Consider the following 13360-nt stretch of genomic DNA (forward strand, 5'->3'; position numbering starts at 1 on the left):
CATTAAACGGCAAATATGCCACCAGTGATTGAGCACCCATGTGTCCAATTGATAGGGAACTACAGCCAAATAAAGGCTCCAGATCTATACCACGCGCTGTTCCCTCAATCAGCACCACCGGCTTGTGGTATAATTAAAAGCATTAGCAGTCACAGGCGATGGTCAGAGAGGGAAAAAAAAGGATGCTTAATGGACTGCCACTCTTAATGAACTGCCCACTAACGGGCAGCGCTAATGAGTAATGAAATAAATCGTCGCTTCATCGGGCAATGCCGAGCCACAGCCACCAGCCAGACAAGGTCACCGAGGAGTGGCCTGGTGTCTGCTCTTGACGTCGCTGCTTTTTGCTGCATGGCGTGCCAAGGGTAAACGCTGCTTGAAGCCCAAATCCCCACTTTTACTTTGAAGAGACTCTTCACTGCAATACATTTCACCGACTACCATCATATTATGGTCGCTCTATAAATCCGATTCAAATAAGGTGCCATTCTAACTGGCCTCACGATGGATAACTACACAAACCGAGTTCCATGTACGTTTCTGAACATAACCTGTGTCCTTGAATGCGTTTATGACTTACTTTGTATATCAATTGCCCTTTTTTAACGTGCAACAATTTACGTAGAAGGGTGGAAGAGACAAAAAAGAAAACTCAAATGTGAAATTCACGTGTCCGTCCAACACAAACGAGGACTGACATTGTTACGGCTTGGCACTTTGAATGCGCTGCACCGAACAGGTTTAACGAATGAAGTTGTACGTTTCGAGGCCGCGTCGGGCCACAACGGTGCACATCGGCATGTCCTCGGCACTGCGAGCAAGAGTAGCTCCAGCAAACCAGAGTCCAGAGACTTGCTGCCCCCCCCCCTAAATATTCTACTCCTGGTTGCTGGGGGGGGGGTGGCCGTGCACTGAAATTCTGCCACTCACAACACCTCTCTTGCGCGTGCCAGTGTTTTGTCGAGAATCAATACTTGTAATTTAAAATTAAATATAAATGTCAGTTATTATATGAAGTCGGACATTTTTACTGCTTGTCCTAAACCCTGACAAATGGTGGCGTTTAATACATGTATGCCGTAGGCCTCTTTGCACTGGGGCTCAGGCTGACTATTTGTTCCCTATAACATCACGAATGGCAGCAGGCCACAGGCACATTCCTGGAAGCCGCTGGTTGCAATGCATGCTTACGTTGATTCCTTCGTGATTGCGGGTGTATGCGTGGGTGGAGGGGTTGGTGGGGGGCCTTGCAGCAGTTGAGCCGCTTGCCAGTGAACGGTTTCCAGCAAATGGTGCCGGCTTCGTCATTGCGCCGAGCACGTATTTTTTTTATTCCCCTTGCGCGCACCGGGAAGACGATGGCAATGCTGCGTGCGAGCGGCGATGCAATGCTGAGCGAGCAATTGTGTGGCCCTCGTCTGTGTGAAGTTCAGGCGCGTGCCTCAACATTCAAAGGATAGCTTCCCCTATTTTTTTTATTAATTATGATGCCGCCTCTCCCGCACACACACAGTTGACTAGAGGTTACGTTCATTACATTAACCGCCCACTGCACACGCCTCCTGCACAATGGTTTAAGGAGCCACCCATATGTCATGAAAGAAAAAAAATATCCGAACAGAAGAATGCAACCTTGCTACCTTGCCATGCAAAACTGCTTCACTCCTCTTGCTCTCTTGTTGTCTCCCCCGTCCCCCACCTCTGCAGTGAGCGCAAGGGCGTCCTTCGCACAGGAGCCATCCGATTGCTCGGTGGTGGCCGGCCAGCCAGTCACGCTCATGTGCGTGGTAGCTAACTACTCGGGCATTGTGCAGTGGACCAAGGACGGGCTGGCCCTGGGTGCCGAGCATCATCTGCCAGGTACGCAGCTACCCCCCCCCCCTCGCACAGCACACTCCCTCCGCGGTGCGAACCTGTGTCAAGGCCACTTCAGTCACTCAGGATGGCGTGCGGCCACCATCCCTCAGTTTTCGAAGCGAGGCGGAGGCTTGTTGAAGACACAATAGCACCATTGAAAAAGAAGCGCCAGTTATGCGAGTGCACCAAAATTGATTTAGCAAAAAGCGAAAATTCAATGAATGCGGGAAAACCTTGCCCAATGCAGCTTCGTTGATTGCACGTTTTGAATATACCTGTACACGGTTTAAGTGATGAAGTCTGTTTTCGGGAACACGGGGGATGATGTTTTGGCTCTACGTGGTTTGACGCTGCTAAGATTCTCATCTGCGCCAGAAAATTGTTCCATGAGAGTGCTGCATCCATTGGAAGGTGTGAATGAATCGACTGTGATAGCGATTAGTTACCATGTATGTTTATGTGTTTTTTTATATGTTTTTGCTTGATAATGTAACACACTCCACGCACACAATGGGCCAACGCAAATGTTCACACAGTGCCGCATGCCTCTAACCATTCACTCCTTGAGCATGTCAGTCGTACGGGCGCCTAGAATGGCGACACGTTAACGTTCGAGTGACTGACGTATCCAGACAGAAGCAAAAATCAGACGCTGATTGGTTCATCTAGATATGGACGAATGGGGAATGAGGTTAGAAAATTCAATGTCAGGGGCGAGCGTTGGCCCTGAGTCCCGTGGTGTGGGAAGAAAAATGAACACGGGGGGTTTTGTATTGAGGTGAAATTTTAAAATAGTGTACACACACACGCAAGAAACGAATAACGACTCAGAATCCTTAATAAGAATAACAAGGGTGGAAATATTGTAGAATTAGTTCAACAAAGAGGGAGGGGGTGATAATTTCAGACCCAGGAACGCAACCCTATATTTTCCATAAGGTCTGTCACCTAGTAGAACGCGGATTTGCCCAACACGGACATTTTCCAGGAATGTAACCAGGTTTGCACCACGTAAATTATATCGTTTTCCATAAAGTTTTTTTATTTTTGTTTTAAACAATTCAAACAAGAAGGGAACCAACCCACCGTTTCCATCGCACATTGGTTTGCTCCAAAGCCTTACATCGATATTTGTGGTGGCAGTGCCAACCATAACTCGCGAGCTTTTGCGCCATTGGGGGAGCCTCGGACGGCAGTTATTCATTCAATCTCACAACTGTGGCAGATGAAAAGTTGGCTGGCCCATTTGTACACAAGGCCGAAGGCTTTGGAGAGCAACCACGACCCTTGTCCCTATTTTGAACAAAGCAAAGCCAGTAATAAGGCTTTGGCAACACCGCAGCAGTGCAACTGCATCATAGATTACGTTCGATTTCTGCAACACGGTCATATTGACATCATCACTCCCCCGTAATTGTATGTATCTTTTTTTACTGAAATACCAGAAAGTCTGGATGGCTGTCCATGATTAAACCAGGTTATCAAGGATTGTGAGATAATGTCTTGGCCTGGTCACCGATAGATACATATATATACAGGTATACGGCCATATTGTCAATCAACTGCTAGATGAGTGCCAGCCCGATGCTGTGCAGGTCCTGGGAGCAACTTGACCATACGTAACCATGCGAGTCAGTGCATGTTGAAGGTCCGGGGCAGATGCGTCAGAGCATAGGAGTGCAGCCAACAGTTGGTTAGCACAGCACTGCCCTCTGTTGCACAAAATATGGCACTGTTGCCTTTACTCAAATGTAGACTATGGCCCTTGTCACAAATGACTACACAAAAAAGCATCACATAAAATGTGTGGTTTTTTTAACACTCTATGACTCAATTCCAGCCACGGAAAATAAAAAAAGATCAGTATGACAGTGATTTGATGTACATTACTTTGTAGAACGGTGGGTGGGAACATTATACCCCTGAATGTAGATAAGAGGTCACATGAAGGGATCTCAGAAGTAGTGCTGTGATATCTGGTTCAATAGGCCATGCTCTAACGCTGATGTGGGAGCTCTAGATTGATTTTTCATCTCATAACGTTACACTCATAGTCCTACAATTGGAGAAAAATGTCGGAAAACCCCAATTAATAATACTAATCTTTTTCTGTCCTGGAAACTTACCAACCTTTACACGTAAATTTTGCTTCGTGAATAGTGGCTGAGACTCAAAGGACCAACTACTTGCGCTATGGTTTTTTTATCCGTGTACTGCAAATTTCATACCTAGTTGTTTCACTCATTTTTTCGGGTGGGACGGAGGAGAATGCAGAAGCTGAATTATATTTTTACCAGAGTTGCTTAGCACAGGCCCTGAAGGCCTGCAATTGCCAATAGTGCCGTTTGTTACTCGCCAAGTGGCCTTGAAATAGTTGAACATCAACACATCCCTTGAATCATTCTCGGATATTATAATCTTGGAAAAGGAGACGATGGAAGGGCCTTCCAAGGTTTGAGCATTGCAACAAAAAAAAAAGCAGAAAGGGGAAAGAAGTGTGTGGCTGTTGGCCATAGTATGGATTAGCCTCAAGAGTCAAACTGGAAGACTGAGTACCCGACATGCGAGGAGGAATCAATGAGTAAAGTTTATGGGGAGAACGTACCACGGTTGCAGTGATAGAGGAGTGATAAGGATGTGACTGAGTGCTGGCATGCGTGTGAATTGCTCACTCCTTCGCCTGGTATGCAGGAGGTCGTGGGTTTGATTCCGACCCTGACGCCTGCTGTATATTTGGCGTTTGCATGTACTCCCTGTGATTTAGTGGATTTTTCTCCGGGATCCTCCAGGTTTCTCCCTCCACACTTCGAAACGTGCGTGTAGGATATTCGGCTGCTGTAAATTTACACCTGGAAAGCCACTTCGTTGAGCCATCGTTTGTGGCCAGGTCGCTTCTGAAAAAGATATATATAATTCAGTGGGCCCACCTGGTAAAATAAAAATAGATTATAATTTCCTCGAATCAGGTGGATGGACTAGGAGGATATTACTTATTTCCAATGGCCGGAGGAAACAGGTATAGGCCGTCACGGTGACAAGATGTTAACTCCCTGACGCCTGTAGATTTGGAGTTTGCTTGTTTCTCCCTATGGTCGCAGTGGATTTTTCTCCGGATCTTCCGGTTTTTCCCTCCATAATTTAGAATCAATATCACGCGTTCAAGAGCATTTGGCTGTTATACATTTCAACACGCTAAACCACTTCATTGAGCTATCATTTGTGGCCAGGTTGCTTTTCTGAAAAAGAGTTATTTAGCTAAGTGGGTCTTACTTGATTAAATAATAAAAAAGCGACCTTTACCCTTAGCCTGTCTAAGAAGCGTGGCATTTGATGGAGAGTCCCTTACAAAATATGTCAAAGAGTCTGCATGGTCGGTTGCTTCTATAGCCAAAACATTTAATTGGTATGTTTGATTTTTGAAGGCGGTTAAGTCAGTTTGTGACTGTGCCTGTGGCACATCCATGAATGAGGGAATTGTGAAGAGGGCATTCACTGCAGGGAGTTCCATTGTGTGGAACCTGGCATATCCTTGCCAATAACTGATAGGCTGAAGTGAAACACCAGAAGCAAAATAAAGTTGCCTACGTTTACAAAACACAAAGAGTCTGTAGCAGATCGTGCTCTTGTATAAAACATTTGGGGAAATTGAATGAGAGTGATTCTGCAGATTTGAGTTGCATTGGGTCGATGCCTCTGATGGATGTTTGAGGCTACTTCTTTGAGTCTACATATTCCTTGTAGATTATCTTGTAACTTTTCACACATGTACTGTACTCTTATTTATTGATTATTTTTTTGCTACATCGGAAAAGTGAGCCCCTAGTTAGTCAGATGAAAATGCTGCACATAGAGGAATACAAAAGTAAATATTTATATATTTTGACCAGCTCAGGTATCCAGTGGAAGAGGGATGTACGCCGGTGTTTAAACAATGACTTGCTTCTGCGTGAAGTCACCGATCCATTGTGCAACTGGGGCCACCTTCACATAGAAAACCTGAGTCAGTTTGTGGGACCCATTGCAACAATCTCTGTCATGCTCCAATGCAAAAAAACACTCTTTCATCGTGTTTATGCGATGCAACGCCATAACCAAATGCCTTTTTAAAACGAATGATCGCCACTTTGCACACCGGGCACAGTTGTGACTTTTTAGCATGCTGTGTTGGGCTTAGAGGAAGAGAAAACGAAATACAATATTTATCATGCACAAGGCAGAAAGTTGAGCAGATGACAAACCAATGACGTTGGAGTTCAATGTCATGTCACATGGGATTGATGCATGATGACAACTCACGTCAATACCCTTAAGGGTTGCTGCATAAATCAGATGTGCCACGTCTCTAATTGCCTTGATTGGCATTTCATGTGCACATAGTCAACTGCAAGGTTGTGAAAAAGCCACTGTCTTCTTACAAAAAGCGCATCGGTCACTTTTCACTGACGTCTATGGAGTTACAAAGAAGAAGAAAAAAGCCCTTACGGAGTTAATTCATTCTGTACGTGCAGGTGTTACACTCATTAAAAGATTAATATGGATGGAACACGCAGCACTAGAAAAAGACTGGTGACATAATCCGTTTTGGTAATTAGAGACACACAGATAAACATAGCGAGATGTTAACCGCTGCATTAATAACGATGAGCAAAGTATCCGAATGTTTCCTGACGAGCGATCACCGGTGCGCAGAGGAATCAAATTTGAAATCGGCATCCAAGCATCTGATCATAACTGACAAACCCCCCCCCCCCACCGGTTAATCCTTGGCGCGCCAATTGAATGCTATAGATCACGCTTTTATATATTTTTTGAGATGCGATGAGGGAAACGGGCTCTCTGGCGGCAGAACAATGTGAAATTGATTAAATTAGCCGATTGCTACTCATCAGAAATCCTATTTTATCTGCTGGCCATTTTTTTTTTGCAAAAGAAAGGGGACCTTGGATGTAATGATACCTGCAGAGTGCATTTACCGATTCCATCAGTGATCATTCTGTGCTAATGAACTTTTACGGCAGATTGATTTCACACGGTGTTCCCTGTTCACGTGCCATTTTTACAGTGGCGCCCGCATTGTGTACAAAATTACCACCCGCTATTTCCTTTTAAATGGATAATTTGTGAGCCAATTTTGAAAGCTAAGAGTTATTCGCTATTACAATATTTCACTGCGATGGGGTGAAATATCGACATGGATGGGATGGCTTCCGTTGCTTGAAGCACGCAATTAAGAGCACCACTTGATGCGTGGAACAATTACAAGAAAATTCTGAAATTAAGTGGAAAATTAAACGATATGCGAATGACATTATTTTCCTTGCCGTGTATCAGCACAATTGCTGCTCAGGAATTAGGCAGGAGGTATGCACTAGTCACTTTAAGATGTTTCTTGTTTATGTTTTGGTTTGATTGCGGTTGCACCCGATTCAAGAGCCACATGGCTCACAGGGCTTTACCTAATAAATGAATGAAATGAAATAAAATGCACATGCCTCTTGTAAAGAGAACAGTGGCTGCCCTGTGATGTCAATCGTTAATCGCACATTGGGTTGCTTGGAAATATTCATTACTAAATAATGAATCTCAATCAGCATCTTTCTGGATAAATAATAAACATAGCGCTTAGCCTCTTTTGTATCCACTGCTGGATTAACGCTTCCTCACAATGTGCCGCTTATGGGGGTTATTTAACCATACTTCACCATGCTGGTGACTGCAGCTTGGTGAAGAGTAGCAGGGCCCTGCATGAGGCCTGATAGCATTAGCCCATGTTTGCCATGGCCAGGAATCAAACTCATGTCACTGGGTTCGTAGTGCAGTGCGCTAACAACTATGCCGCCGCTCAAACACCTTCCCACCTGCCCAAATTGATCGTGGACATACAAATTCGAATCTGACAAGTTACGTTTGCAAACACTGGAAAGAAATGCATTGCAGCAACTGCGCATGATATATTTAGACCATGTTAATAATGTGCGCATGAGTTTTTGACACATGCGGGATACACATCCCACGCTAAATTGTCAAGGTGCCCTCATTTGGCATCCACCCCAATCGCCAAGCCTGGAGTTCAAGCTTTCTAATGGATGGGTCAATACATACGGTGGTTGATGGTGGCCAATCTGATACCTTCCCCATCAATTCCGGCGTGAACACGAGGATCTGTTTTGCCTCAAACTTTTATTTATTCCATCTATTAATGGCTTCCTATCTGTCACTCACAATATGGGCCACTGCTTTGCCGATGGTAGGACACTTTAAGCATGATACTTATATTTAAATAAAAATCTGAAAATACCTCGAGCTGCCCAACCCTGTCTAGATACTTCATTATAAATCACCACTGACTCGAATACAATACAATCACCAAAGTTCCGCCCAATATATTGAACGATGATATTCTTATTCATAGAAAAATAATTCATCTGATTGGTGCAACAGTCTTATCTGACCTGTCATCGAATGGCTATGTTTATAATTTCGGGAGATAACTTTCTTTATCAACAAACAATTTTTACCACCTGGACTCTACGAAGCACAAATATGTCCGAAGTTGGAAGTACTCTTGCTGGGGTGGAGCATCCAGCTCCCAATTCACTGCACCGGATAGAGTTCAACGAACAGCAGTTACATCGATCGATGGTCAGGCATTCGCTGAATCACTCCGGTCACTGGCTCATTGGCGGTCAGTCACCTCCCTATCACCCATCTCTCGCTTCTACCATGGTTCACTCAGTGATTCCCCCCACCAATGTTGAAGATCCGGTCTACCAGACTGACTGTTTTGTCTCATCCACTTTGTTCAACTACCACACTGCAGGTCAAAACAATTTTCTGTCTGCTTCTTCCGTTTGCAGTGGTCATCTTCGAAAATTCGATGCCATGGTCCATTTTTTCCATGTTGTTATAACCTGGTTGTTGTTGTTGTTATAACCTGGTTGTTGTTGTCCGTTTGATTTTGCTGGTCCTTTGGGCCTGTCCTCAGAAATTGTTTTAAACGTTGTCAGCCTTACATACAGTGCTGATTTTGTACGTTTGCTCACTGACAAAAAAATGATGTCTATAATTTTAATGGTAGGTTTATTTGAACAGCAAGAGACAGAATAACAACAAAAAAATGCAGAAAAACGCATGTCAAAAATGTTATAAATTGATTTGCATTTTAATGAGGGAAATAAGTATTTGACCCCCTCTCAATCAGAAAGATTTCTGGCTCCCAGGTGTCTCTTATACAGGTAACGACCTGAGATTAGGAGCACACTCTTAAAGGGAGTGCTCCTAATCTCAGCGTGTTACCTGTATAAAAGACACCTGTTCACAGAAGCAATCAATCAATCCGATTCCAAACTCTCCACCATGGCCAAGACCAAAGAGCTCTCCAAGGATGTCAGGGACAAGATTGTAGACCTACACAAGGCTGGAATGGGCTACAAGACCATCGCCAAGCAGCTTGGTGAGAAGGTGACAACAGTTGGTGCGATTATTCGCAAATGGAAGAAACACAAAAGAACTGTCAATCTCCCTCGGCCTGGGGCTTGCATGCAAGATCTCACCTCGTGGAGTTGCAATGATCATGAGAACGGTGAGGAATCAGCCCATAACTACACGGGAGGATCTTGTCAATGATCTCAAGGCAGCTGGGACCATAGTCACCAAGAAAACAGTTGGTAACACACTACGCCGTGAAGGACTGAAATCCTGCACCGCCCGCAAGGTCCTCCTGCTCAAGAAAGCACATATACATGCCCGTTTGAAGTTGCCAATGAACATCTGAATGATTCAGAGGACAACTGGGTGAAAGTGTTGTGGTCAGATGAGACCAAAATGGAGCTCTTTGGCATCAACTCAACTCGCCGTGTTTGGAGGAGGAATGCTGCCTATGACCCCAAGAACACCATCCCCACCGTCAAACATGGAGGTGGAAACATTATGCTTTGGGGGTGTTTTTCTGCTAAGGGGACAGGACAACTTCACCGCATCAAAGGGACGATGGACGGGGCCATGTACCAGTCAAATCTTGGGTGAGAACCTCCTTCCCTCAGCCAGGGCATTGAAAATGGGTCGTGGATGGGTATTCCAGCATGACAATGACCCGAAACACACGGCCAAGGCAACAAAGGAGTGGCTCAAGAAGAAGCACATTAAGGTCCTGGAGTGGCCTAACCAGTCTCCAGACCTTAATCCCATAGAAAATCTGTGGAGGGAGCTGAAGGTTCGAGTTGCCAAACATCAGCCTCGAAACCTTAATGACTTGGAGAAGATCTGCAAAGAGGAGTGGGACAAAATCCCTCCTGAGATGTGTGCAAACCTGGTGGCCAACTACAAGAAACGTCTGACCTCTGTGATTGCCAAAAAGGGTTTTGCCACCAAGTACTAAATCATGTCTTGTAGAGGGTTCAAATACTTATTTCCCTCATTAGAATGCAAATCAATTTATAACATTTTTGACATGCGTTTTCTGGATTTTGTTGTTGTTATTCTGTCTCTCACTGTTCAAATAAACCTACCATTAAAATTGTAGACTGATCATTTCTTTGTCAGTGGGCAAACGTACAAAATCAGCAGGGGATCAAATACTGTTTTCCCTCACTGTATGTACACACTGATTGGTGTACCACTGGTTGAAGGCCTCCTCAAAGCTGCCACCACCACCACGACCCCACACACCATCCTAGAATGAAACAATCCACCCAGCACCTGCGCACACGTTCTCTCGGTGGCTTTCCATTCCTCTGCCGTTGTCTTTCTCAACCACTCCATTAAAATAAATAGAGAGCTACGCTCATCTCTCAGCATGAAAATTTATGTATTTATGTTTTTATTGCATCAGCTTTCCCAAGTAAATATTACTCGGCAGCATTGGTTATGCATGCAAACTCTGGAGCTTACGTGTGTTGAAATGCACCAGTTATTCATTTTAATTGTTTGTGTGCCCGTTGCAAACAGAGGCTCATTGCGAAATCACTCTCGTGCTTCCTGGATGTGACCACAAATACGCACTGGAATAAGAAATAAAAAGAGATAATGTCCAAAAATATTTTGTTCTCAACTGAAGGACATGCCATAATCTCGTAAAACACCCAATATAATTCTTTCAGCACGACTTTTTTATGCAATTGGCAAGAATTTGACCAACGCAACGCAGTGAAAAGATTTACATGCTTCTGCACAAGGCTTCCCGCGGTTTGTGCTCTCTGGTAGCTCTCTGATGCGTTAGAGTTACATCAGCTAATTCAGCCTCCAACCAGCCCGTGGAGTTGCACACTGCGGACAACACGCGGGAGTTACAACCCAAAAAGATATCGGAGAGCAATGCGTTTACATGTTGGCACAAACATATAAAATTATACAACTAGAGCATTTATTTTTTACCAGGCAAGACCCACTGAGTGATGTAGCTCTTTTTCATAAGCGACCTGGCTATCACAAATGATAGCTCACCGGAGTGGCTTATCACGTGGACATTTATAGCAGCCAAATACTCTAAATGCATGTCGGTTTTAAATGTGGAGGGGAAAACCGGAGGACCCGGAGAAAAATTTCACGGCGCCACGGGGAGAGAGACACATGCAAACTACAAATATACAGGCGTCAGGACTGGAATCGAACCCACGTCCTCCTGTATACCAGGCCACCGCGGTGCCCCTTGTGCCACAATGGAAATGGCTTGAGCAAGCATTTGATCTGGCATGCAAAAGTTGTACCTCCTGGGTTAGACATTCCTCCGCGAAGGCACTGGTTGAACCATTAGGCGGGTCAGAACATCAACAGGCCGATGCGCACATCTCCACGAATGGAGAATTCTAAGATAAACCACGGCAGTGCGATTGTGTGCCCTGCTACCCAAACTGTGGACTATAGACCAAACCAATGTAGGCTGCTCTCCTTAAGGATTAGCAGATACACACAATATCTCTCCAGAAGCCCTCTCGTCGTGGTTATGAGACTTCAGCATCGGCATTCAGCTGCTGAATACATTGTCCTACACGAGATAGGAATAGAAGATGGCATCCCAATGCAGTGTGATTATTGTTGTTACGGCATTGTTGTTGTTGTTGTAGTTTGGTGGTGGTGGTGTTGTTAGTGTTGTGGTGGAGCAGTTGTTGTGGCGTGATTGTAGTTGTTGTGGCATTGCTGTTATTATGATGTTGATATTATTATTCTGACATTGTCATCGTTGTGGCATTGTTATTGTTGAGTTATTGCTATTGTTGTGATTGTTGTGACATTGTTATTGTTATCTCGTTGGCATTGTGGTGTTATTATTGTCGTGGTATTGTTATTGTGTAATTGCTATTGTTGTGATAATGTTATTGTTGTGGCATTGTTATCACGTAGTCTATCGCGATCAATATTATTAATGATAATAAGAGGTTTTTGGGTTAGATTGCGTAAATATAAATGTGTCGTTATCCCACCACCACCCGACACAGCCAATTAGTAAGGTATGTCACGTGACCAAACATGGTAATTTGTTACTAGTACAGCACGCCGGTGTGTTGGAGAGTTAAATAAAAAATGTTGTGGGCTTACTCCCCAACACACCGGTGTGCTGTACTGATAACAAATGGGCATAGTTTTGTTTACGTGAAAAAACCTCACTAATTGGCTATGTCGGGCGGTGGTGGCTTTTAAAGACATTTATATTTACGCGATCAAACCCCAAAAAACTCTAGAATGGGCATTGTCATCGTCCTGATATTTCTATTGTCATGCCATTGTTGGCATCGTTATTGTTGCGGCATCATCATCGTCATTATTATCCGCATCGTCGTCGCTGTCGCTGCCCTAACGCTCTGCGTGTGTCGGCGGTGGTCGCGCCCGCAGGTTGGCCGCGCTACTCCATCGTGGGCAGCATGCAGGGCGGCGAGCACAACCTGCAGGTGTCACGCGCCGAGCTCGCCGACGACGCCGTCTACGAGTGCCAGGCCACGCAGGCCGCGTTGCGGTCCCGGCCGGCACACCTCACCGTGCTGAGTGAGTCGGTCGCACTGCTCGCCGCGCTCGTAACAGGGAGTCAGTAAGCAGTTGCGTATGGACAAACGGTGCAAACGCCGAATGGGATGTCCACGCTTGCGTGGTGTTGAGACCATATTCTATAAATTATAAGATGGACTTCCCCGCCCCCCCGAAGCGAAAGTTAAGGGTGCATCTTATAATCCATTAGGTGCATGTGTGTGTGTCCCTATTAGCAGCTGAGCGTGGTGCTGGCCACCCACTCAATCGTGTGCTGGGCCGGCCTTAACGGGTGCTTGCTAACAGCGCTTGCCCCAACAGTCTGTTCAGGCTATGAAGGGGATATTTGGGTTTTTCTTTTGGAGAGCTACAAACACAACGATCCGAGTTCGATTTTTGCTCACAGCCAACGCCAGTGACGATTATTTGAACCGGTCTTGAGCCTCCCCTAGGTAAACTTAGCCTAAAAGGAGTACCTGGTGCGGTGTGTAAACGTCGCCACTCGGGGGACAATGGCTACCGGGTGTGGTGATGTCCACCTATTCCA

The 13360-nt window shown here is 45.1% G+C and overlaps 1 protein-coding gene across 1 annotated transcript in view; it reads left to right on the plus strand.

The window, feature by feature from the left end:
* The first annotated feature begins 269 nt into the window (after positions 1 to 269).
* LOC133347972 (kin of IRRE-like protein 1) overlaps positions 270 to 13360 on the plus strand; it is a 49727-nt gene continuing 36636 nt past the window's right edge. Inside the window, exons 1-3 of the mRNA XM_061560736.1 lie at positions 270 to 318; positions 1708 to 1860; positions 12685 to 12834. Of these exons, the coding sequence (XP_061416720.1) occupies positions 270 to 318; positions 1708 to 1860; positions 12685 to 12834 (352 nt within the window). The remainder of the gene's footprint in view (positions 319 to 1707; positions 1861 to 12684; positions 12835 to 13360) is intronic.

This window comes from Lethenteron reissneri, chromosome 26 (genome assembly GCF_015708825.2).
Source record: "Lethenteron reissneri isolate LAM-NWPU_2019-01 chromosome 26, ASM1570882v1, whole genome shotgun sequence".
In the NCBI taxonomy this organism is placed as follows: domain Eukaryota; kingdom Metazoa; phylum Chordata; class Hyperoartia; order Petromyzontiformes; family Petromyzontidae; genus Lethenteron; species Lethenteron reissneri.